The following is a 26325-nucleotide window of genomic DNA, read 5'->3' as shown; positions in this document are numbered from 1 at the left end:
TGTTAATCCTTCCGTGAGGCAGTAGCATGCAGAGTTGAATGTGTGACGAATATGTTATTCATATTTTGAGGTGAACAAGTAGCCACCTCTTTCCCTGCAAAGAATGTGAGAATTCCAGTGATACTAACAGAATCTTGGCATTAAGATCAGTAGCTTTGATATGATATGGCATAATGCTAGGTACTCCATAGGTATTTTTCATTGTTCAGGACACTGCCAGTTGAAACTTAACTTTAAAGTTTTGTCTCTGTTATCCTTGCCTGATCCTCACCATAGATTTCTGTTCTCATGGGTGACATGAAGCTTGTTTTCTGGCTGCTTCAGATTTCCCTACTGGTCTGATGCTTAATCAAGGGACTATGCATTGGGGTTAACACTGGGAGAAAGCACTAGGTTCTTGGGTAGTTCTGAATGGAAAGGCAGAGTACAGACTAACCAAAATAAATAAAGTATATGTGAGACACAGATCCAGCCTTTTCTAATTACTGTTCATCTCTTGCCCCAGAGTTGGATTGTTCACTCTTTTTCCATATTTACTCTTCTTGACTTGTTTGCTAAACCAGGCAATGACAGTCTTTATTCAAAATGATGCAACTTGAGTTGATAATAGAAATACAAGGAGTTGCCTCGTACCAAGACAGACGTGTTCACCATCTAGCCCAACATACTGTACTCCAGCTCTCCAGAGGTCATTCCATCACCTAAAATCTTTGGGCTCTTTCTGCATTTTAAGTATGTGCTCTTCCTTTGTGCTATGGTCTGTCATCAAATAGTCCAGTTATTCTGATATTTTTCTCTGGCGATAAGCACATCCGTTTCATATACATGGAATACATGGATTGCATTAGGAGTGTCTCAATACATTTATTTGTGTGTACCACTAAAATGGCTTTTTTTTGGGGGGGGGAGTGAAGATGTGAATGAAACATGGAAATGATTTCCAGCAAGCAGCCTATTAATACTTTATGTGTGTTAGGCTATGAGAAGTTGCCATGAGTAGTTAATAGAGCATGAAACTCTAGAACAAGAAGTTATTGGGTCACTGAGGTCCCAGAAGTAGATGTGGGAAAAGTGTGCTGCTGCTTTTTATTGGTGCTACAAGAGTATCACATACCTGTTTTTCTAGGCTTCGCACAACCAGGTTGGTGACACAAGCAAGTGTGGTGTGCATGTTTGATCAGAGCTGTGCTTGCTACATCCACAACTAGCAGTTCAACTCATACTGATTTCACCACCACAAAGCTACATAAAGTGGACTGGGCACATTAGCTGTGGGCTGAGTTGCAGTCAGGAGAAGCAGTCTTCTAGTTATTATTTTGTTGTTATAACAAAGAGGAAACCTGTCTAGCTATCCTGAATGACTGTGCCCTGGAACAGTGGGTCATGGAAGCAATCAGAGGGAGGCTGGTGACCTTGGATTTAATTTTAAATGGGGTCCAGGACCTGCAACTGTTGTTGAACCGACTGGGAACAGTGTCCACAGCGCGAAAGGGATCCTGGAAGCTACAGGCCAATTAGCTTAGCATCTGTTCCACGAAAGCTGGTGGAAAGCATTTAACGATAGAATTAACAAGTATATAGAAGAACAGGTCTTACTGAAACAAATCCAGCATGACTTCTTCAAGGGTAAGTCCTGCCACACTGACCTTTAAGAGTTATTTGGGAGAGTTTCAGAAGGCATACAGATAGAGGTGATCCGGTCAACACTGCGTAGTTAGACTTTCCAAAAGCTTGTGATAAAGCCCCTCACCAAAGACTCCTTGCTAAGCTTAGCAGTCATGGGAGAAGAGGAGGGGTCCTCTTAATGGACAGTAACTGGTTAAGGAACAGGAAGAGTAGGAGTAAACAGGAAGATCTCTCTCAATGGAGGGGGTATAAGAAGTGAAGCCTTCCAACGGTTGGTATTGTGAGCTGTGCTCTATCATTTGTTCATGAATGGTCTAGTGTTAGGGATGAGCAGTGAGGTAATAAAGTTTCCCCACTACGTATTGTGGAAGGCAGTGAGACAGGGACAGCTAGTGTGGCCTTAACTACCCCCCCCTTCACACAATTGTAATCACATTTGTTGTTGCTGTTATTTCATTTCATTTATGAATCGCTTCTTATTAAGTATCTTGAAGCAATTTCACAGTGCAGTAGAAGCATGTATGAAACAAATTGCATGTATTGGAGCAGTTAAAACAATTGCATATATAAAAAACTATTTCATATCCAATACAGAGCAAAATACAGATAAAAATCTCCACTTAGAAGGCTTATTGAAAGAGGAAGGAAAATGCCCCAATAAGGGAGGGAGAGTCTGTCTGTCTGTCTGTCTGTCTGTCTGTCTGTCTGTCTGTCTCTCTCTCTCTTGTTTTTGTGTGGGAGAGGGAGAGACGAGGTTGTTTTGGGCTTAGCTGCAAAATCTTCTCCCACCACAATCAGGAAGAAGACTATTTTTGCCTTAATAGCAAAATAGTGAAACCTCTGTTTGTCTCTATACAACTGAAAAGGGAAGAGCTCCTGAATCCAACTTCTCCAGTGTGAACAGCTGGAGCCCCAAAGGAGAAGACTTTGCCAGAAGTTGCCTTGCTGTTCCATGTTGGAGAAAAGGGGGTTGGTTAGATTGCTAACTTGTGTCTCAGCTGACATAGCCAATGATGCTGGTGCTTCAAACGCTGCACAGTTCAAAACGTGGCCCTTCTTAGTATTTGCTGAGCAGGACCTTAAGAACTAAGGAAATGATGTTCAAGGTCAGAAACTAGAGAAAATGGGAGATAAACAAGGCATTGAAGGAGAAGACTGTATGTATCAGAACACCAGGAAAATACATGGATCAAAACTTGTGACCAGAGGGAAGGGAGGAACATGATACGCACACAAACAGTGTGAGTGGGTAGGAGAGGAAGTAAAAGAAGGGAGTTGCAGTATGTGGCTGCATAAGCATATGAAAGACATTTACAGTCCCAAAATGTTAATCTGACTCAAGCGTTTGCTCGCTGTATAAATTTCCTATGAATTACTCGACTTTAAGACTCAAGGATTTTGCTTCCCGCAATGGAGGACTTTTGTTTTTCCTTCTGTTCATTAAAATTGCCTTTCATGAATCCAAAAATAAAGCTCACAAAGTCTGTGATTCAACCCACATGCAAATGGATGGTGAGGAAAGGATCCTGGCGCTGCCAAGTTAGGAGGAGAGGTCACAGGGGGTGCACACTTGACCACATGGAATGTATTATGGGGCCTAATGTGGGAGGAGGAGAAGGCGGTTGGCACAGGGATTAAGGAATGAGAGCATTAAGCTGTGACGTTTGTAACGTTCTGTTTATGCAGGCGTAGGAGGCGGTGCCGCAGTCCTAGGGATGCTCTCATCTTTGATTCAATAGTGACCTCAGCTGCTCCTGCATGGTGCTGAGGAGACAGTGCTGCAGGGTATGACATGGATGACCCAGTAGGGGACATTCAAATCTTTGACATTTCTCTCAGTTCCTCACTGTGGCTCTAAGGCAGGGGTGAGCAGAAGGTAGTACAGGATATTCTGGTAGATTTCCGGGTGATTTGAAGGTTTCTGACTCACCATTGTTTAACAACAGTAACAATTTGTGTGTGGCAAGACAGTGTGTTTGTTTATGGTACTCAGAACAAATTTCTGGGCTCGGGCTTCTCTAGTCCTAAGTGTGCATGCTTTGTACCTGGCTCCAGTTGGTGGATCTGGGAGTTCTAGTCCCACAAAATTCTAGTCTGCCCTGTATCCTCCTGGCTCCACATTGTGGCTCATCCTGAACGTTTTGCTGGAAAAAAACGTTGGGTGCTTTTAGAGAAATGCTTCTGGGCATCATAATGCTTATGGTATGGTATGTCCATATCCAAATACTTGTAAATCCACTCTTCAGCTCTGTAAAACCTCTCCAACTGCGTTGGACAATGCAAGCTTTTCATTTCTCATCTTTGTCTAGTGTTCCCATGTACTGTTAAGCTGTCCCTGCCTCTGTCTTGCTCGTGAAACGTTGCACTGGACTTGGGGATAAATGCTCTCAATATTTATTGTACATGGAACTCTGGGGATCCTGTATCTTAAACAGCAACAGCAACGGAAGTATTGAATTGTTACATGGGATAGTTCCAGAAATATTTATGCTGATTTGACCTCTTTTTCTTGCAGTTGCCTGTCCTGTGTGAATGGATTCTTCCCTTGCCATTGGTGTAAATATCGACATATTTGTACCCACAATGCCGCTGACTGTTCCTTTCTGGAAGGGCGTGTCAACATGTCTGAGGTAAGTTACCAAGACTGCCTTTGCAACTCTGTATTGTGGATCCTCTCGTTTCTCCCCCCATCCCTTTTTTCATAACAATGCTACATACAAAAAGACCTGTACCATTTAAAAGCATCTGATCCAAGGCTCAGGTAGTAAAAAATAACACCACCCTGTTTTGTACTGTGGTAATTTGTATATGGGGCTTTGTTCTGGGCATCACTGTTTAAAAATGTGGAAAATGATTTAAGAGAGCCACAAGGGTAAGAGAGAATATAAAAGGCAGGTCATACGGGGAAAGTTGATGGCTTTTTTTTATTGCTTATTTACTTTCCATACCGCTTAATATATTAAAAGTATCTTCAAGTGACTTACAGAATACTGAAGCAACAACAGACATCTTAAACAAAATATTACAAATGCACAGTTACATATTAAAACATTACATTAATACAAAGTTACTGATATATCTCAATCAGTATCAATTCATTTTCCTTCAGACATTCCTTCTCAGCCCCCTGGGTTCTCTCCCAGGATCCAGGCAAACACTCAGCTCACCCACAAAAGTCTCACATTGAGAAAAGTTCCTGGAAACCATGACTATGACCCTAGTTTCTCACTCTGCACTTGCTTTTTATGGGCAGGTATCAAGGTGGATGCTACTTCCTCAGCTATGTCTCATTCAGCTGCACTCTCCACACCCAGTTCCAGGTGCAGCAGGTTTGTTGTGTTTCCCAGGGGGTCCAGAGGAGGGGAAAGTGTCCCCCTCCATTCACAGCTCTTTTTTCACCCTCTGTCCTCTCCTCCTCCTTCAGATGCTTGAAGGACCTTGGTATGTTTAGCTATGGAACAAGATCGGAGAAAAGGCTTGGAGGTGTGGAAAAAAGGTTAACAGGCTTCTTTGTGGGAGAAAGAGAACAAATAATTGTTCATTCTGTTCACTTCTGTGAATTGTTCTGTCTGTGATAGTATAAGAAGTAATGGTTTAAAAGTATTTTGGCTAATCTACAGGAAGACCTGCCTGGCTGAAATTCCACAGTGTAAGAAACTGTCTTGGAAACTTGGTGGAATTTTCTCCCTTTTGAAGTTGTAAAAGAAAGGCTGGACAGGCATTTAGTGGAGCAAAAGAAGACAGACCTTAACCTACTCTCCATGTTAATCAAGCATCTTGACCCTTTATGGAAGCAAGTCCCATTACTTTCCAATGAACTACTACATGTGCTTAGAATAGCATCATAAAACTTCCTTAAATCTGATACAGAGAACAGGTTAGCAAGTCATGTTGTGCCATTGTTTCTCATGACTTGCATGAGCTGGAACGAACTTGTGCAAGCCTTGGGCTCACACGTCATATAACCTTGCTCCTAGCACCAACTCTTTTTACTTGCTACATGGTTGAGAGGAGAGCTTTCAGCAGTGTGGCTTTAGTTTCAGTTAATCTTGGTGTGCTGTTGCCTGTGAACTAAGAGTCATGGTTTATAACAAACTCTGGTTAGTTTAGCAAGCCAGCTTCACAATTCATGGTTTGAAGTTAGCTTGCTTTGAAACTGAACAGAGTTTGTTATGAACCAGAATCCCTTGTTCACATGCAATGACGAGCCAAAATTCATTGGAAATGAAAGTAAAGTGGAACCTTGGTTCTTGAACCCTTTAGTTGACGAAGAAATCGGCTCCCGAACACTGAAAACCCAAAAGTAAATGTTCCGGTTTTCGAATGTTTTTTGGAAGCCGAATGTCTGATGTGGCTGTCAGCTATTGTTTCTGGGGTGCCTGCACCAATTGGAAGCTGCTCCTTGGTTTTCAAACGTTTCGGGAGTTGAACAGACTTCCGAAATGAATTAAGTTTGAGAACCAAGGTTCCACTGTAAATGCTGCCAGGGGCCTCCTGCTCTCTACATGAAAGGAGAAGGGGGAGAGTGTATGAGCCCAAGGCTCATTCTAGCTGTAAACTATAGTTTGTCATAGCAGTGACATACTTGCAGCCCCTGGTCCAGATATGGCCCCTAAGGCCTCCCAAGACATTTTGCTTTCAGTGGTGGTGACAAAAATTAAAGGCATAATGAGAGCAATACAGGGCATGTAACTGTCAGTGGCTGGGCTTTGTAGGGATTACAAAGGGCCCTACAGTTTTCTGGGGTCTCTGCATTGAGCTGCTGCTGCTTTCTGCTGCAACTAATGCTTCTGGAGCGCTTGGAGATTTCTGTAAGTGCTTGGATGATATCACTGCTATGAGCATCACTGAGGACAGTGTTATGCAGAGGTTCTCAATGGTGCATTAGTGAGGAAGGTGCCGTTTTCCTCCTCATGACTCTCAGCCCAGGACCATGATGGGGAGGAAATTTGAACAATGGTCACCAGTGAGAGGGAGAGCTGCAACACAGTGAAGTGGGGGAGGTGTTGTCACCTCATGGAGAGGCTTTTAAGCTTCAAACCCAAAGGCTGATGTTCAGAGAAAGAGGAGAATTTCAGTTCAGAGGTAGTAGAAAAGGGCCCCTACAGATGGTGCTTTATAAAGGGAATTGTAGACTATCAATTGTACTGAAGTGGTTGCCATTCCACCCTTCTCCTTATGCCCCAGGCAGGGGGAGCAATGACAATTAATTCATTAATGTTTAAAGGTGGTGCTGTGGGGGAGAATAATAATTGCTACAGACCATTAAAGTCAAGCAGTATTAGTTTTTGGTGACTGTAACAAACCATACCAGGGCAATGAATTAATTTCAATTAATGTTTTAAACATTAATTCCAGTTAATCATATGCATTAATAAGATTTTCAAGCTGGCCTCAGTCATGTGCACTTTACACTTCAGCCACACCAACTTGGGCAAGTGGTCCCCAGAAGGTTTGCAGTGGGACGGCGAGGCCCTTGGACTGGAAACGTTAGCCAGGCTGTTCAGAAGATAAGGGCCTGGCTTGTGAGACCTTTGTGTGGCGGGATGCTCTGGAAACTTCAGTGGAGAGAAATCTTTCCGCACCAAGAGGATTTTGCTTCTTCACCTTTTTTTGATTTACCCTGGTTGCACAGTCAGTCTGCAAGCCATTAAGAGAGAAGCCTGCGGGCCAGAATGTCTGTTTCAGATAGGTCACTGTTGCACTCACTGGGGTCCTTCCTTCCTCTTCCTGTCTTATCTTTATTAGTCTGTCATTTCAGTCCTCAGGCACATCTTTAACTCCTTCTCTGCTGCATTGATTGAGTGTTCCTCCAGTAAATCCGAGTTATGATTGCGACAGATTTTTCAATTGTTTTCTAAGCTACCTTGCAGGTGAGACACATGGAGATTTCCACAGTATATATGGTGAATCCTCCAGTGTCCTTAAGGATGACTTTAATGTAAGAGCTGAGGAAACCACCCATTTCCTAAAATGCATACTTTATTTCATTTCTGATTTGGTTCATGTGATGTGGAGTTTGAATTGTCAAGGAGAATCAGTGATTCCAAGTGACAGATCACCTGCCCTGCAGAAATGAGCATTTGTATCCTGAGTGTCAATTCTTAGAGGCAAGGACAGAGTTTCGCTTTTAGATTGCAAAGGAGCAAGGAGTGCTAAAATAATACAGTGCACTGGCTAATGAACTCAGGACAACAGAACAATCTCACTGTGTGCCTTTTTGTTGCAATGAGGTTTTTTTTAGACTAATGTAATGTAATGTAATGTAATGTAATGTAATGTAATATAATGTAATGCATCCTCCCAATAAAGTAACCAGTTACTGGCTTTTCTTGCATTTGCTCTGGAGGATTACACATTTTGAAGATTCCTTGTATAGCAGCAATTCTTGTTATTCCACAGTGGCTAGTTGTCTGTCTAGCTACTATGAGCTGGGTGAGTAGTGAAGGCAGGGGCTGTCAACTCTGTACAGTGTGACATCCCATGTTGAAAGAAAATAACTCCCCAGGAATGAGGTATAATTTGAAGTAGAGTAGCTCCGGAGTCTGTTTTCAATTCCAGTGTTTAGTTCTTGGAAAGAATGAAGTTAGAAAGAGAAGTAAAAAAGAGAATTGTTTCTAACATGTACAGAGTTCCTTTCTGTCACCACTTGCTGACCACAGCCAGCCTCATATGTTTAGGATCAGGGTGACACAAGTATTCTGAGACAGACTTAAACCCCAGTTTGTAATTATTTTGGAAATTAAAGACATTCTGTGAACACCTACTGAATGTTTCAGTTAAATTCTACTGCCTGTCCAAAACAGTTCCATCCATCCTTCTACTTGGTTGATTTTCTCAGGGGCTTTTGCCTTTTTGGGAAGGCATCATCATCATCATCATCATCATCATCATCATCATTATGAGCATTTAAATTAAATGAAGTTGTAGAGGGCTCTCTAAAATATAGTTGAATGCATACAGAGAACTTTGGTGCATTTGGAGTCAAAGGTGATCTGGTAGAGAGCTGTGATCAACTTATCAGGGCTTAATTTTTAATCATATTGCTGCTGGAGATAAAGTCTTCCTAGAAGGCAGGCCTCTTTCCCCTCTGATTCTAGATATGTGGGCACTGGGGTTAATAACTGAACAATGAGTGAAATGTATGTTTTCATACATTTCATACAACGAGTTTCATGTGAAGAGCATAGATTCATGTATGAAATTATGTTCTCCACATGTTCTAGTGATGAATCATGGCACTGAGAACATACCTGAGAGTTAAGCCTTAGCCAAACCTGGCTCAAGGCAAGTGCCATGTTATAGTTGTTTCATTAAAGGGTAACATGGTACTTGATCATAACAGGCATTTGTAGCTAATTTAGATATGTTAATATTCTGATTGTGAGATCTGCTTTCAAATTGGAGGCTAAGTCTAAAATTGTGGTTGATGAGAGATGTTGAAACATGAAACACTCTGTCTAGAGAAAATAGTTCATAGCTACCTGTGATGCTCAGAACTGTTTCACTTAGAGGTTAGGGTGTGTTAAATATATGACCCCAACAAAGATGTACAAAGGGGGAACTATGGACAAAGAGAGGATGCAGGATGGATTTGCAGAGCCTTGATGTCAACAACTGCAGCTGCAGTTAGGTGACCTTTCAGACACCTTCTTTTGGTGGTTCCAAAGGCCAGTATGTGATGTCCCTGATAAACGACAGGGCTATTTTTGTGGTTTCTGCCTTGTAAATTATCACCTTCCTCCATAAGTTAGGCAGCATGCACTATTTCAAACAGTTTCCTGCCTTTTGTTGGGTGGGATGAGGGGAGAAAAACCACCCCGAGTCTCAATGAACCAAGGGCAAACTGAGAACACGTAGCTATGTTGCCATCCGGCAAACCGTATTTGGAAAATACTGAAATTCATATCTAACTCCTATTGTGAAAATGAGTGTGCCCTTGGCAGGCTCAGATGACCATAAAATCCACCTCTGCCTCCACAGAAAGCACTGTGGACAGACCATAAACAGTGGCACAATATCTTAAGAGGCATTTTGCTATTCAGCCCTGTCAGCAGAATGCAAAAGGACTTGTGTTCTTCAAAAGGACTTGGTGGGTCACAAAGGACTCCTGTGTCTAATCCCTAGAGAGCTCACACCACTCTGTGGCTCTTGCCCTTTAAGAGGCCAGCAGACCTCGCTGCCGCCGTTCTGTTTCTTTTTTGCCGCAACAGAGAAATAAGGACGCCCTTCCAGATTGTGTGTGTCAGAATACAGATTGACAGCAATTGCCCTCCACTCTGGTGGAGGGAACCGTTATAAGTCAGGAGTGGGGAAACCGTTTTCAGCCCAAGGGCCACATTTGTTTTTGGGAAACCTTTTGAGGGCCACATTCCAGTGGTAGTGGGTGGAGCTAGAGGCAAAAGTAGGTGGAACATTTGATGCAAATGTTACCTTGTGTGGTAGGCTAGTACCTACACACACTCACACACCCCTCCGTATCCATAAAACCAACAGGCACCAGCAGAATTCAGAAACATCCTAGCCTGACAAAAACACATTTTGTGTGTGTGTGTGTGTGTGTGTGTGTGTGTGTGTGTGTGTGTGTGTGCAGCAGGACCAGTGAGAGACTTCTGAGGACCAGGTTTAACCTGCAGGTTGGAGGTTTATAACCCACAGTTTATAAAGTGAGAGTTTTTTTAAAATGGATCTTGTTGATCCCACTAAGTGACAAAGAAATTTCTCACGCACACTATTTCCTTTTCTGACCCTCTTGTATGCAGTGCAAGATATGCCCAACAGGCCTTTTATAGGGCTAATTGCCTGGTTTCAGCTAGGTGACACACTTGGCAATTCAAGCAAAGGAAACACCTCTTCTCTTCCCAGTAAGCAAAACTTCACAATTCAGCACAGAGATGGGAAACCCATGGCCCTCCAGAAATGGCTGGACTCCCAACCCCCATCAACCGCAGCCAACATGGCCAGGGATGATGGCAGCTTGTAATCAAACCACGTATGGAAGGCCACAGTTTCTCCACAGTGGATCTAACATCTTGACCAGAATGAAATGGAGAAAGGTTGCATTCTAGTAACTTTGCACGTTTCACTGGCTGCCTAAAAGTACCCCCTTTCCCTTTTCTCTGGGCTTACAGAATACATTATGCTAGCACAACAGCCCTTCCCTCATTTGTAAGCATTTCCCAGCTGTCCTGTTGTATTTAAAGGAGATGGGGGGGGGAGGTTATGACCCCTAAAGAAATCTTAAAACAGTACTCTTATGAAGGCCAAATGCCCATTAGTACCTATAGAAATGAATGCTCCTCAATAGCCATTTGGCTAAAGACATTTCAACAGAATCTTCTTCAGTGCCTGATAGTTCTACTTAAAAAGAAAATTACTTTTTGTCATATAGAAATACTATAGTTCTTAACCTTAACTCTTATTTTTTATAAGCTGAGCACCTTCAAGGATAAGCTAAAACATTTAAGTTATTTTGGGTCCATAAATGCCAATTCCCACCTTTTCATAGGTACTCATCTTTCCTTTCTCTGAGAAGTTTGAGTCTGGACTCATCAACGCTTAGCCACAGACCCTTCTTGGAGTGCCAGCAGTCATAAAAAGAGCACCTCTGAACACGTGCAGAACTCTTTCCCCCTCACGGCAGCAGAACCTCACAGTTCTGCCAGTGAGGTTTGAGTCCTTCTATGTCATTTTTTAAAAAGGTGTGTGTATCAGCAGCTGCATCTCTCATCTTTCTCCTCAGACCTCCTCCTTCAGTCTGCCCTAAACTCCTATGCGCTTTTTAATCTCATTTTAAACCTTTCCAGCCATTCTGCATTCTCATGACTAACACATATTCCCCTCTGGCTTTGAGTACGAAGCAGTCATGTCCTTTGGGCTCTGCCTCATATTAGCTCCTAGCACTTGTTTGTTTTAGGTCCTCTGCTTTCATGGATTACTCTAGACAAGGCCTTTTGTGCTGTGCTGCGCTACAGCCAGCTTGACAGCTCCCGTGTTGCATTAGATGAATCCCGCTCTAATCTTTTGCTGTGAGTGCTGGCATAGCGGAGGTGCCCTCAGCTGTATTTTTCACTTCCTTCTCTCCCTGTGTCATTTCCCACTGTGACTCCTGTCTCGCAGCCCCTCCAGGCTGATGAGTGTCGGGCTCCACATCGAAGAGTTCGAGCTTCCAGCAACGAACAATTAATTCCCCTCCACCCCACCCTTTATCATCTCTGGGAGTTTGGGCCCTCCAGGAAAAGGAACCATGGGAGATTGGCAGTTACTCATCCAGCACCCAGCCACCAGCAGCACAGTTTCTTTTGCAAGGGCTGCTTACGTGGGAGGAAAGAGGGATTTATCTTATTTACGACGGGTCAAACTCTGTCAACTGTTATTAAAGGCAGAAGCTGTTGCTGGTGAGCCTGATCCTGTTGACCTGGGAAGAAATGGATGAGCAAGACAAGCGGGGCATCCCTTTGTACCCCCAAGAGCTGAAGGAGTAAGCTTGAGAAACAAGCAGACACTCATCAGTATGTTTGTAAACTGTGAGACCAAAAGGCTGTGAAACAAAAGAGAGCGGTAGACTTTGAAAAGCCCTTAGCCTTGAATGGCATTTTTAAAAAAGAAAATGCCATTAAGCATTTATGTTTCTTTTACTCTGCCCATGTTGATGAGCGTTCATATTTATTGGCTGCTAGATGCGGAGTACCTGAAACAGCAAGGGGAGTCACAGCTAGCAGGAGTGGCATAGTGCCACATTTTTTAAGCAGTTTGTAAGAGCTGTTGGGGGCATCCTTCCCCTAAAAAAGAAAAGAAAAAGCCAAATCCTTGCTCCTGTACCTTCAGGGAATGGGGAACGGGGCCGTAGCCTTGGTAAACTCTAAATCCACAGGGTACAGGCATACAAAAGAAGAAGTGTTGGGATATATAGATATATAGAGAGGTGAATGGTATAGTGGCATGCAAAAACAAGCAGGTGTAACCTAGCTTGGAAGAACATATATAGTGATTGAATTCTTTTTCTTCTAAGCTGGGGCAGCATGTATGGCCCAAGTCTTTCAGGAAGACTCAACACAGGGAAGAAATAGCAAGCAAGCAACCTTGGCAGATGTAATTCTAAACCTTATGTAGCTGAAGCAGTGATCAGTGCATGACTGTGGCTGTATGCACATTCCCATTTACTCTGCATCCAGTGTGCTCCCACTGCTGGTTGGGGAAGCAGTGTTCACACACACCTATCCTGCGTCTGTCCTGTTTTTTCTTGAAAAATACTGCATTTTGATGTGTCTCCCCCTAAAACAACTCTGATCCAAATTGAGAAAAAGCACAACTTAGCTGCCTTTTAAGCTGTGAACACCTTATATCTACTCATGCTCAGTTGAACTTGCCCAATGGGCAGCGGGGTGGGAGTAACAGCCTGATCACCTCCATTGTCTTTAACGGAGGTGTGATATGCAGCAATCTGCAGCTGAAGATTTTCATCACATTGTGTTAAATTTTTATTCCTCCTCAGCCAGTTGCATGATGTTTGGAGAAGCCTCCTCTGAACCTGCTTCCTTCCTCTTTGGATACTGCCTCTGCGGTTCTTGGTTCTGGAGGGAAGCAGAACAGACAAAATGCCATTGGACTTGATGTTCTTATTGGCCCACTGCTCTGGGTGGAACAAACAGGCCTTGGCTTTTACTCAGCTTGTTTCATGTGGCTTCCAAAGAGAAGTGGTTAAAGAGGGACCTCTGAATGTGGTGAGGATGCCAACACACTCCCCTTTTCAGTGCCTCTTGCTTACGTTTTGGGATGGGCTGGGGCCAGAGATGCATCCTACCCTTTGCATCCTACTATTCGTTTATGCATGTTAGATTAATCCTTGGAGCTATTTTAGGCAAGCCTTGGTCTGGCTAAATTGCAAGCTTGTCTGTGTCTTGTGGGTTTTGGCCAGAGAGGTGTAATGGAAAAATCCTTTAGTGCAGCGCCCACACAGGCTCTTAACCCTTTTTTTAATAGTTTCTCATTCATTGTCTCTCAAATTTCTGCTGGGAACAAAAACAGATAGCAAGCAGCAGTACGTGGAAGGTTTTTCTTGCTGCCTGTGGGAAAGTTAAAACATGCTCATGTGAAGTCATCCAGGAATGTTCTTCTTCATTTCCTAATTCCACAGATTCTTCATTTTTTAAAATAATTGCTGTTCAGTACTGAATTTCCCGAATTTCAATTTTTTAAAAAAATTAAGACTTTTGCATGACAACAGAATGTGATTGGCTATTATAGCAAAATGATCTGCTAATTAAAAGCATGATTTGAGGAGGTTGAAGGTAGGGTGGGGGAGTGTTTGATGTTGAATAGATGAGCACGTGCTTTGAAGGCAGATGCTTACTGTGGAGAATTTCACCACTGAGTCTGTTCAGCTCTCCTTTACCCTGGTTCCCCCCATAGGTGAGCAGTGGAGAGCACAATCCTATGCATGTATCTGAGGCAAGCCTCTTATTGGTTCACTGGGGCTGACTCCCTTGTAAATTTTCATAAGATTGCAGCCTGAAAGTTCCTATCATTCAATCACAATTTTGGAATAATCGATTTCATGGGTTGTGCTTAACTAACATTTACTCAAAATAGGCCCATTAATAGCCATTACTAACTTAGGTCTGTTAGGTCTACTCTGAGTAAATATTAGTATTCAGAAGCCTATTATGCAAGTTAACTGAGCTCATTCGCATGTTTTCACTTACAGAAATTTTGGCAAGGGTTTTGATTGTGGACAAGAAATGTAAGAGTTGTTTGGCATTATTTAGCAATAAGGGAAAGACAGGGGATGGTGAGCATGGGTAGAGAACTCCGATTCCTAAGGATACCTTTCCATGATCCCCTAAAAGGACACCCCACTTTTCACTTTTTAAAAATGTTCTTCTCTTGCAAACTCCTGTTCACTCAGAGATCTGTTAACCACAGACCCCAAAAGTTGTGCGTTAGTTTTTTGCACAGAGCGGAGCCCTCCCATCTTCTCAGCTGTTTCACACAGGTGCAATTTTGCTAAATCAGGGATGTCCTTTAAAATGAGGGACATCCGAGAAGAGACCTCAGCAGATGTGATGTAGAGGCTTTCCTATTTATCTCTGAAATAATATGGCCTGACAGCTTGCTTTTCGAACTGGAGACTGGCATCCTGTGCGCTCAGAATTAGTTCCAAATTCCGTTGCTTGCAGTATCCATGAACGTACATGCTGAAAATATGCAGACCTGGCTAAGGAGATGACAGACGTGTGGAGTATGGGTAAGGGAGCGTTCTCATTAGTCCTTGGAATTGGCTGCTCCGGAAGAGGGAACAGCTGGGAAAGGCCTGGCCAGTGTCAGAGCCATTTCTGCTGTGTAGCTCCCAGCCCAGCATCACGAGTGCGGAGCCATGAGACTCTTTAGGAAAGGCTCCTTAGCACCAGGTGTTTCCTGTTTTTGAGCGGGGCAAAATTGTTGCTGGATGACACATGGCTCCCTGTAGACGCCAAACATGTGACGTAGCAGGATTGAGCAGGGTCTGTCTCAAAAAGCCAGTCAGCAAAATGTGTGCATGTTTTGGGAGAGAGGCTCTTAGCTCATGTCCTCCATTTGCTGTGCACCCACGTTTTGTATCCGCATGCTGGGTGTGTCCTTTCAGGCACTCTGTGTTTTGGGCTATAGTATTTAGGCATGTAGAGGGACGCGGGTGGCGCTGTGGGTTAAACCACAGAGCCTAGGACTTGCCGATCAGAAGGTCGGCGGTTCGAATCCCTGCGACGGGGTGAGCTCCCGTTGCTCGGTTCCTGCTCCTGCCAACCTAGCAGTTCGGAAGCACCTCAAAGTGCAAGTAGATCAATAGGTACTGCTCCGGCGGGAAAGTAAACGGCATTTCCGTGCGCTGCTCTGGTTTGCCAGAAGCGGCTTAGTCATGCTGGCCACATGACCCAGAAGCTGTATGCCGGCTCCCTCGGCCAATAAAGCGAGATGAGCGCCGTAACTCCAGAGTCAGTCACGACTGGACCTAATGGTCAGGGGTCCCTTTATTTAGGCATGTGCACCTAATCTGTTTGCCCAGGACGCCCCAGAATTAGTGGATTTGATTCCCAAGGAGGAAAAAGAGTTTTATTTCCTGTATGTCAGTGAAATCATGGAATCTTTGGGGGGGGGGAATTAGTGCAACTCACCTTCTTAGAACCTCAAAAACCCAAGAGAACTTGAAACCTCAGGGTGTGGGTATGTGTCTCCTGTACTGCTTTGAGTTTGTGGTTTAATCCAGCGAGCAAAGCAAGTATTGTTCAAGGGTTAATGAGCTCCCATAAAGAACTTTGAGGTGTCCTGTTTTTGTGTAGTTGGAAACTGTTCCTGGAATAGACACACCCACTTCTGCTGTTCCTGCCTCTGTTACAAGTTTGCTTACTGGAATTGGTGCTGGTGAGTTGGGCTGGGGGAAGGAGCTGGTCTGCCCCCTGTTGGAGTCTCTGGTGAATGTGTTTGCAGGCTCCTGAGCAAAGTTTCTGATCCTACCACTGTTTGCTTCAAAACATGTTATTCTCCACCCTTTCCCTATTATTTAAAGCAGGGATGCCTTTTTCCCCCAGGCCCAGTTTGACTCGCCTGGGGATTGCATCAGGCTATTGTTGCCAAAGTGGTACCCTCCTGGGATGCAGGGCTGTTTTCTTGCCTGGTCCTGTTTATTTTTATTCTCTCCCTGTGCTCTGCAACCTGGCTTTGGGGAGGTCAGAGTTGTCCTCTTGAGAGCAGCAAGGGATGCTGTACAGAGTTTTATGTGTCTGCTTTGCTGGGGTGCTGAACAGCCACTCACTGAAGGAGACTGCGAAGGTTATGCCATGACTCAGGTGCTAGCTGAGCTCTTGGCTGGGTCAGCAAATAAACCCAGTCTCTGTCAGGTGCAGCTGCAACCTTTCCATCATGCATGCCCCTTTGCCTCCAGAGATGGGGCTGATGCAGCGATTGGTTGCCAGTGATTAGTGGGGACCTTGCAGATAAAGGAGCATGGGAGATACTAGTGAATACGGTTAGCAGGGCTGGATGCTGCTCTGAGAAGTTCATCATGATTGATTATTGGCTTCATTGAAATCCTGGAGGTGATTTCTTTGCACTAGGATAGGGCCAGTTTTCTAGGTCAGGCATGCTGAGAGAGCTGCAGTCAGAGCTATCATTTGGTTTGCAAGGCTTCATGTGCCAGCTTGGTGCTCTGCAGCTTGGGTTTGTTTACTTATTTATTATTTCAGTTTGTGTCCCTCCCCCCTTCGTCAAGTGCTGATGTCAGGGCAGGTCACAGAATAAAGTAAGGATATCCATTAATTTCACAAAACAGTAAAATCGCATAAAACAGGGAAAGCATCAAATGAAAGCATCATGCAGCAATGCAGAAAGCAACCCCTTTACAGCTGGAAAATTGATTCAATCCCCAACAAAGGCTTGAGTGAACATATACTTTTTTTACCTGGTTCTGAAAAATAAGCAACAATGATGCCAATCACACTACAAGGGGAAGGGAATTTCACTGCTGAAGTGCTACCATCTCACCTGACAAAACACCCTTTCCCCTCTATCTGTAATGGCATGAGGACTTAACATGGGGATAAAGGTAATAGTAGTGGTGGTGGTAGTAGTAGTATTAGTAGTAGTAGTAGTAGTAATAATTGTATACCACCCTCCATTTGTAGATCTCAGGGTGGTTCACAAAATAAAAATACAATATAAAAAACACACCAATATAAAAACAATATAAAAACAAACCAAGAATCCCCCCCACAGCATATTTAAAAGGGCATCAGATGTTAATCAGCCCAAGGCCTGGTTGAAGAGGAACCTTTTCACCTGGCACCTAAAAGTGTATAATGAAGGAGCCAGCTGAAGCTCCCTGGGGAGAACATTTGACAAATGGGGAGCCACTGCAGAAAAGGAGCATTCTTTTTTTTTTTTTAACAAAACAGCATTTATTAAACCAGGGATGAGAACCAAAGCATTTGCAAAATTAATTTCCAGTAGAATACTCACATAAACTTTTATGTGTACATTGGGGGGGGGGGTTTGACTGCTAGACCAATTTGTACACCAAACAAAACACAGAACAGGAAACATGAATATTCTTTGTTGTTTGTGGACTTCCAGTTATCTTCACAATTAATCTTTTGAAAATTGTCCCCAAATGTTGTAGCTAGAAATGAACAGTTTTTGGCTAAAATTTTGCATAGTACCGGTCACGGTTTTGGAAATCTCTATGTGCATATTTTGCATCTGATCTGCTGTGAGGCACTCTGTCAAACGGCTCATGATCATTGAAACACGATTCAAAGACTTCATCCACAGCTTTCTCGTCCATCTCTTTGCTGATGTTCCGAACAGCCAAGATGAAGCAAACAGCTCTCTTTTACGCAGGTCTGCTGATGCTGCTTCAATCCAAATTTAAACCGGGTTATTTCATTTAGGAGGGAGCAATCACCACTAAGATTAACAGCTTGAATCTCCAAGCAAGCTAAATGCCTGATATTATTGAACCAGTCCACATGTGCACGGCAGTGGTCAAAAGCATGGAGAAGCTCATGTGCAACCACTCTGTTCATATGAGACTGGTGATGAATATTGTTTTGGCACAGAACAATCTGTGATGTTGAAGAATCGAATCCTCCACTGGCACACCCATTACACTCTTCACATGAGAAGTGTTGATCTTTGAAAACAGTGCAGCCAGTATTCTTCATAGCATCAAGTAGCAGTTTAGCATATGCTTTCCAGGGCAATCTGCAGCATCAGCTGGCACCTGTGGTTCCTGGTGAAGATGGCCTTATAGAGCATGGACTGCTGCTGTTTCCCGCCTCCGCGGCTCCTCTCGGGAAACAGGTCATACCCGAAGTCATCGTCCCACTCTCCGCTGGAGCCGCGGCTCCCCTGATCCTGTGGCTGCTCCGGAGGAGGCATCTCAGAGGAGCCTCCTTCAGCCATTCAAGCACGTCAGAAACAGCATGGCTTGGGAGGCCTCGCCAGCCACCGTAGGTCACTCACCGTAGTGATCAAAAGGATCATTCTTGTGCTGCCGCCCTCAACCTCTTGTGGAGGAGGCCCACAAAGAAGGGTTTCAATTGGGTATGGAAAGGTTCATACGAAGAGAGGCAATCCTTCAGGTATTGTGGTCCTGAGCCATGTTAGCATCACTCCCAGTGCGCTAGGGTGCATTGGCTCTTCTTTTGACCTTCGTGCATTTAGTGCAGACGTTTGAAGAGAGTTTCTGTGTATGTTTGGTTGAGAACACCCAGAAACCTTCTTTAGACCCCACACTCAACATTGTCACTATAGGCTCAGGTGGTCCTGTTGATGGGGTCTGTGTCCACACCTGCCCAATGACATTATGACTGGGTGTATACCAATACTGCAATCTCCACTAACTTCTTCATTCACTTAAGGCAGGACTTTATGCTTTAATCTGTTTTATGATCTGTATTATTATTTTTTATACGTGAATTATGTAGCTGCTTGGGTATGCTCTGAATGCAGACTCTGAAATAACAGTACAGAAGTACGAAAGGCTTTTGTGAATAACCTCTTCAGAAATACCTAGTGTTTACTTGAGTTCATCTGAACACAGCCATAATAGCGTATGAACTGTTTACATCTATTGGGAGGTCTGAATATAATGTTTGCGTAGACTGGAGAAACGTGAGTGACAGATCACTTGTAACATAGCACTTACCATGGTTTGGAACTATGAAAGGGCTTGAGGAAATTGGGCAGGTAATAGTCTAGTACTGTACATGAGTTCCCTTTGGCAAGGTAGATAGAGCCATGAAGAGGAGATAAATTGACAGAGATTTTAGAACATCAGAATCTGAGGGCAATCAACTGGAAGACTCATTAGCTAAGGTGGATTGATGGGAGCAAGAAGCTTGTATTGAGAATATATGATTGGAGGTCAGCTTTTAGCCAATTCTTATCACCTGGTTGAGGAGCATATTTTATGAGAGCTCAATTTATTCTTGTAGAACTCTTATGTGTGGGGTAAAGTCTTTGTGCTGTGTGCTGCTTGAGACTATGATCTGTGGCTAATCATGACAATCTGAATTTGAAGATCTTAATGCTGACTGTTTTTCCTCCACCTCTCTCGCAGGACTGCCCACAGATCCTTCCATCTACCCAGATATATATCCCTGTGGGTGTGGTGAAGCCCATCACTTTGACTGCCAAAAACCTGCCACAGCCACAGTCTGGACAGCGCAATTACGAGTGCATCTTCCATATCCCTGGCACATCCCAGCGTGTTACTGCCCTGCGCTTTAACAGCACCAGCATCCAGTGCCAAAACACTTCGGTGAGTCTTTGGAATATAGTTATCTTTTGAGAAGGCTGCTTTGGGGAAACGCAGCAGAAATTCCCTGTTTGCCTCTTATGCATGTTTGGCCTCAACTGTGCATGTATCTGAGAGGAGATCACATGTTACCCTTGCTTGGGTGCAATCCCAGAGTTGCTTTCCCAAGCAGATCCAGTACCGGCAGCTACAGGAGCCAGTGCTCAGCTGCATTGGCTCCTGCAGCTGCCGGTACTGGATCTGCTTGGGTGCAATCCCAGAGTTGCTTTCCAGTAACGGGAAAAGCAACTCTGGGATTGCACCCAAGCAGATCCAGTAGCTTGTTTGCCAGTACCTGCTTGCTTGTCTTTCTGCTCGACTTGGGATAGGAGCATGTTTTTACCTTGGAATGCTTACAACCCTCTCTGCACAAAAGGTGTCCATTCTGGGTCTTCCCCTCCCATCACACAGCTCCTTTGGTGAAACGGCACCCCAGTCATTCCCGTTGTTTCGTGCTGCTTCCTTGCTTTATTGGAATGTATGTAGTGTGTTTTCATGGCGCTCCTGTGGCCTTGGAAGCAGTCCTGATCCTCTTTCTGCCGTTGTGTTTATCCACTTTCCTTTTTTCCTGTTTCTCTTTCTCTTCAGCTGTGTGAAATTGTTCTGTGCAGGATCAACATCCCCTCCTTCCTCCGCTGCTCTGCCAAAGCTACCCAAGGGGACTCTGCTATGTTTTATGAGCATTTCCAAAGAAATTTGCTTATGAAAGCCAGAGAAAGCTGCCTAGGCCTGAGCCAGCTTTGCTTGTGTCCCAGAGGAACTCCCATCCTTCTCTCTACTCTCCCACACTTGGGCTGATCCAACTTTGCAAACAGAATTTAGTCAATTCTGATTTATATCTGGCATTGTACACCTTCCCACATCCTCAAACACTTTCCCAGATTGTATTTCTCTCTCCCCCACCCCACCCCCAATTTCTGCTCCTCTGCTCATTATGTTTTGCTTAATTCAGTCGATGCCACCCATCCCCTCACGAGCTGGTGCAATCCAATCCCTAGCCTGGATTCTCCGTAACAATAGTGGATCTGTTTCCGCAGCTAGTCAATCTATAGTAGCTTGACAATCAGAATCTGTTTTAAAATGTTTCTGTCTACTACTTACAGAGCTCTGGCTATGTAATTCTGCCTTGCAACCATAGCCTTTCCAAAGGTCAGGAGTGGCTGGTGGAATGAGGCATTGCCTCAAAGTTTCCTTTCCCAGACTGGTGTCTCTGCACCTCACCGGGACAGTGTGGAGCTGGGGTGGATGTGTGGTAGCACCGGTGAATGTGCAGTATTGGCTCCAGTGGTTCCCTCTAACCTTGCCACCACCGTCACGTAAACTGCAATCCTGGTGTCAGGAGGTTGGCTCCATGGCACTACCTGGCTGCTCCTGCCATATGTACTTCCTCACTGATAACCTCTTCCACTTTATCATAGCCCCTGTGTTGAGAGGGGAGAGTTTGTTTCTCATTGCAGTCAACCCAGACCAGTGATCTTACCTGATAAACCTTAAGAAGTTCCACATGCCTTACATTAATGGATGAATTATTTGCACGGCACTCTTAACATTAAAGACTAGCAGGTCTAAAGTCTTAATAGTTCTTTCATCTGCAGAGGCATGCCGTTCCTTGGCTGACCCGCTGGGCTGTCTTCCAACCTCCACTCATTTGCATAAGAGTAGCCCCTCCTCCTCCAGCTTCCAGTTTAATCCTTTTAAACATTTCTTTTCTATCACTTGCACTGTGAAAGCTCATTTGCAGCCTGGTGTGAGCAGCATTCCATAAACTTCTGCCCTTAAGCAACATGAATGACATTGCAGAGTTATGGAAGAGCTAATGTTTGCTTGAAAAGGGCCTTTCCTCCCTCCCATTCGTGCCAAGGATTCTCTTGGCGTAAACCAAGGTTGAGAGATCTTGGAGAGCACCATTTCCCTCTTATGCTCTGGCAACAACCCTTTGCAAGTTTTGGGTGGGGGAGAGGAGAACTCTAGCAGGAGGATTCTTTAGAAATACTAGTTCATATTTAGTTCCACATTATCTGATGTTGCCTCTGATGGGGAAACAGTGCAATTTGGAACAGTGGAGACTCAATGGTTCAGTAGGCGGTAGAATCCAAAATGTTGTCTGGCTTTTTAAAAATGTAATTATGTATCCAGGAAGCTCAGGCAAAGCAGTAGGAAACAGAAGGACAAGAAAAATCAAATGGTGAAATGAATGCTAAACTAGAAGTAGGGGGTGCGGGGAATGAGCAAATAATATTTGGGCTGGGAAAGAAAACACAGAACAAAAAAGGGGGAACACTGAAGTTATACTTTACAGAAAGGAGGATAATTTTTTTTAAAAAAAAATCTAGCCTGTCATTGACCTAGTGAATTCCAGGGTGCCATACAATATTTTTTTAAATGCCTGAGTAAATAAAAATGTTTTAACCTGACAATGCAAAGGTTGTAGCATCAGCACCAGTAGAGCTTCCTTGCAGAGAGCATCAACACTGTCCCTTGAAACCTACACAATGTACTCAACCAACTAATGATTACTTGTAGAAGGGGGTCTTGTTTGAAGATCTTCATGTACAAGGATGCTAGGATGGGTAGACATGCTGCTTCAGATATTTGGGTCCCAAATTGTTTACAGCTTTGGAAGTCAGCACCAGCACCTTGAGTTGGTCATGGAAGCAAATAGGAAGCCAGTGCAATGCTTTACTTTAATCGGCTAGTAAGTTTTGGAGTCAATAGCTTTGGATTGGAAGTTATACCCCCAAATGAAGGAGCATTCACACATCAGTAGAAACCAGGGAAGAAGTACTAGTGCCCCAAAATATTGTTCTCTCCTCCCTGCCACCCTTGCACCTGTTGAATTGCACTCTTAGATCCCCCAAATGATCATGCATCACTCTTGATTCTTCTTTCTGCACTTATATAGGCAACATATGAACTAGGCCTGAGGAAACTCACACAGTCTGTCTTTGGAAAGCTTAAGCTAAGGCAAAAGAAAGTTTAAAAACCACAGGACTAAGCTGGGGTACGCTAATAGCCCTGTCTTAAATTGCTGGAATCAGAATGAAGGAAACATCCATGATGGATGAAATGGAGGATGCAAGAGAGAGAACAGTCCTCCCTCACCTTTGCTTGTAAGGGCAGACTGCCCCTTGCCCAATGACAATGAGTCTGTAGAGGCTGGTTGATCATCCTTCTTTGCAACACAGCTTTTGCCACTCCCAATTGCCAGCTTGGAGAGGATTCTTCAGAGGTCAACTGAGCAGCCATTTGCACAGCAGGAGACCAGTTACACAAAATACCTTCTTGGCCATCTGAGTGCTGTTACTGAAACATATACGCAGCCTAATCGCATCTAGCTTGCAGTACTTGAAATGGTCTTGATTAGGGGGTGGGAGAATCTGCTCCCAGGCAGTGTAAATGCTTCAGAGGAGCCATTTTCATCTGCTTCAGGAGAAAGCAAATGGGAAGGAAGGGGATTTCTGGCCTATTTCAAGAGTAGGAGACAGCTGCTAGTATATCTTGTTTCACATCAGCTGCACTTCACCACTGGAAACTCAAGCATGAGTCTTGGAATTGTCTCACAAATATTTATTTTATTTTGTGTGCATGTGCGCACACCTGCATTCATGCTGTCCTTTAGTTAATATACTATTGGGATGGTTAACAACCAGTAAAAACAATTACAGTAACAAAACAGTATATCTTAACAACCTGATTAAAACAGTGGAGACAATTAAAAAATGCAAGCATTACAGAGGAAGGGGGGAAGTCGTACCACTGCATCATGCGGCTGTTTTATTTGACTCCTAGGTGTGGCAGTATTAAATTTCTTGGGGTTTCTTTGGTGAGAAAAAATAAGTACACAGTTAAAAGGTACCATTTTATATTGAATTCACAAGTCACATTACAACTTTTCAGCACCCCTCATTTTGGGAATTTGAAAGTTGCAAAATTCAGCATGTCCTGCTGCCCCACAGTCGTCAGCCTTCTTGACTTTGCTCAACTTGCTAGTATTAGAATGATAATGATAATGTGATATATTCCTTACAGGGATTGGGCTTTATGCACATATAGTGGATAGAAATTTATCACTTGAGAATTTATTCTCCACTGATACCTACTGTAGGCTATCTTGTCCACTTTGCAGCTTTGTACTGTTGCCTCCTTTCTCTCTCTTCTCTCTCTCTCTCTCTCTCTCTCTCTCTCTCTCTCTTACTCTGCTGCCACCTTCTTTCCCTCTTTTATTAGAATTTTTTAAAGAACACTTAATATTTTGAAAACAGAGAGAGAAAGAAAGAAAGAAAATACTCTAACCTGTAGCTAATCCTATATTCCCCCCCTGCACTATTCAAGATCCTGGCTTTTAGCTAGATAAGATTACAAGTAAACCTGTACGTCTTTCTTCATCTCTTCCTTATATTAGCCCATTTCCATCATGCTTTTGAAATTAAGATTCCAAAGCTGAATGCTGTTGGTACTGAGTATCCTCCTTCTCATTATATTTACCAGGACGTGAGCACTCAGGGTCAGGGTCTCCCTCTCCAAATCTCTTCTTTAAACCCTCCCATTTCACTTCAGCACACAATTGAGCTTAGTTCTCTCTAAGGAGATTTGGGATGCTGTGTACTGAAGGACACTGTTTAACAATAAACGCTATGGTTGAACAGCAGCAGAAGCGCTGGCTTAATGGGTCTTGAAGGTTGTATCTGAAATGCAGCCTGTGGGAGAGGAATCCTGTATCTATAGCAACACAAAACCTGAATGAAGGGAGGGTGTATTCTCATCTATAAGTGGGAGATTGGATCAGGATTAGAAGGCCAGGAGGTAACTTGAATTCTGTCAATGCCATAACTATTCGATTGACAAAAAGATGCCAAAGAAAGCAGTGCCTTGGAGCATTACCAGAATAGTTCCGTACTTCCATCCAGTGGCTTACTGTAGATTTTGCTTAAAGCGCATCATTATAGCTATTGAACCATTATATAAGAAACAGTGGAGTCACCCCTAGTCTCCTTATTATGTATATGATAGCAGCATAGAGGTGCCTCCATAGAAAAATTGGCCTAGAGGTCCTTGCTGTGTGGACAGACAGAAAGCAATTCTGAGCCATATTGTTAACAATGGAAGCAGCCAAAGAGAGGTCTTAAAGAAAAAATGCAGCTTTTGCAATGCAAATTGGTGTCTGCATTGGAATTAGAATCCAAATCAAGGGGGGAAGAATCCAAGAAAAGTTAGGGCACTGAGAGCAATTCACACTGCCCGTGATTGTGTGCAGTTTTCCCAAGGCAAAATATAATCAGATTAAATGCATGTTTTAAATAACACTGATGTCTAAAACACACATTGCTAAAAGATTGGTGGTTGCCTAATGCTAATGTTTCTGCTAACCTGTAGAGTTTGTGGAGTATGGGAACTGACCTCAAGACCTGCAGAAATGGAAGGGACTTGAGAATGCTATTAATCACTCAAGTTCCATGAATTTCAATAATATTTGGGACTATACCCCATGTGTCTCAACTTTCAGCAGAGGATCCTACCAGTACAGCTGCACTGCCTGCAACATTCAGTTTTTGTTTGTGTGTCTATTTAATTTACAGGGACCCAGATTTAGCTTCTAAATTATCAAAATCTCTCTATGTATGCAGAATGCAATACCAATATATTTTTGTAACATTTTTTCAGCTGCTTAACATATTAATGTTCCCCATATCAAAGTCCTTTTTTTCATCTTTATTTTCTTTCCAGTTTGGGTACTGGAAATTGTAGATTTCAATGACATCAATATCTGAACTCCATTTTTACACTCAGTTACCATTCTAGAACTCTCTTTCTAATTCAAGAATCTGTTCACACCTAGAAGGGACACAAGTGTTCTTAACATTTAAAGGCAACTAGCCAGGCAGTTTTAAAAGCTTCATGTTCACACTTTTCCAAATTTTTCTCTATTCTCTTGCTCCCCCCCCCCCACTCCATCTGGTTTCATTGTATTGCTTCACACTTTTCAAAGTTGGTTAACTTTGCAAGGTGACATGAAACTTAGAAAACAGCTTTTTGTCCATACCCTATGTTTCTACTTTATGGTAACAAAAGCGGGACAAATTTTTATCAGGCACGTCTTTGTGTATGCTTGAGAATGTGGCGCGTGCTGCAGCCCTTTGAGTCAAGACTATATAGTTATGGAAGTCTCGGATGGAGTTCTCCTCCACAATATGTGGGGAAAACTAGCCAGCTTAGATGACTATTAAAAAAAGCATTTGTCTACTGACTATTAGCTGTCTTAGACATCTTTCTCCAACCCTGGTGCCCTCCAGATGTTTTGTATTATAACAGACACCATCCCTGGGCACTGGCCATGCTGAGTAGTTGGAGTTCTTCAACATCTGCTGTGC

At 43.5% G+C, this 26325-nt stretch overlaps 1 protein-coding gene and 1 pseudogene across 7 annotated transcripts in view; one reads left to right on the top strand and one right to left on the bottom strand.

Annotated features, from left to right (window-relative positions):
• The window catches only part of PLXNA1 (plexin A1), a 300883-nt gene that overhangs the window by 184206 nt on the left and 90352 nt on the right, over window positions 1–26325 (top strand). For all 6 annotated transcript variants that reach the window (XM_083602755.1, XM_083602754.1, XM_083602757.1 and 3 more), the window contains exons 9-10: window positions 4142–4256; window positions 19721–19921. In XM_083602755.1, coding sequence (XP_083458881.1) covers window positions 4142–4256; window positions 19721–19921 — 316 coding nt within the window. The remainder of the gene's footprint in view (window positions 1–4141; window positions 4257–19720; window positions 19922–26325) is intronic.
• LOC310757568 (mitochondrial inner membrane protease ATP23 homolog) lies at window positions 17536–18561 on the bottom strand (annotated as a pseudogene). Its single transcript has one exon. The product of its transcript is annotated as a mitochondrial inner membrane protease ATP23 homolog (transcript).

Source organism: Podarcis filfolensis (assembly GCF_964270895.1).
Source record: "Podarcis filfolensis genome assembly, chromosome: 2".
In the NCBI taxonomy this organism is placed as follows: Eukaryota; Metazoa; Chordata; class Lepidosauria; order Squamata; family Lacertidae; genus Podarcis; species Podarcis filfolensis.
Note: the sequence above shows the minus strand (reverse complement) of the source record. Positions and strands in the feature narration are given on the sequence as shown.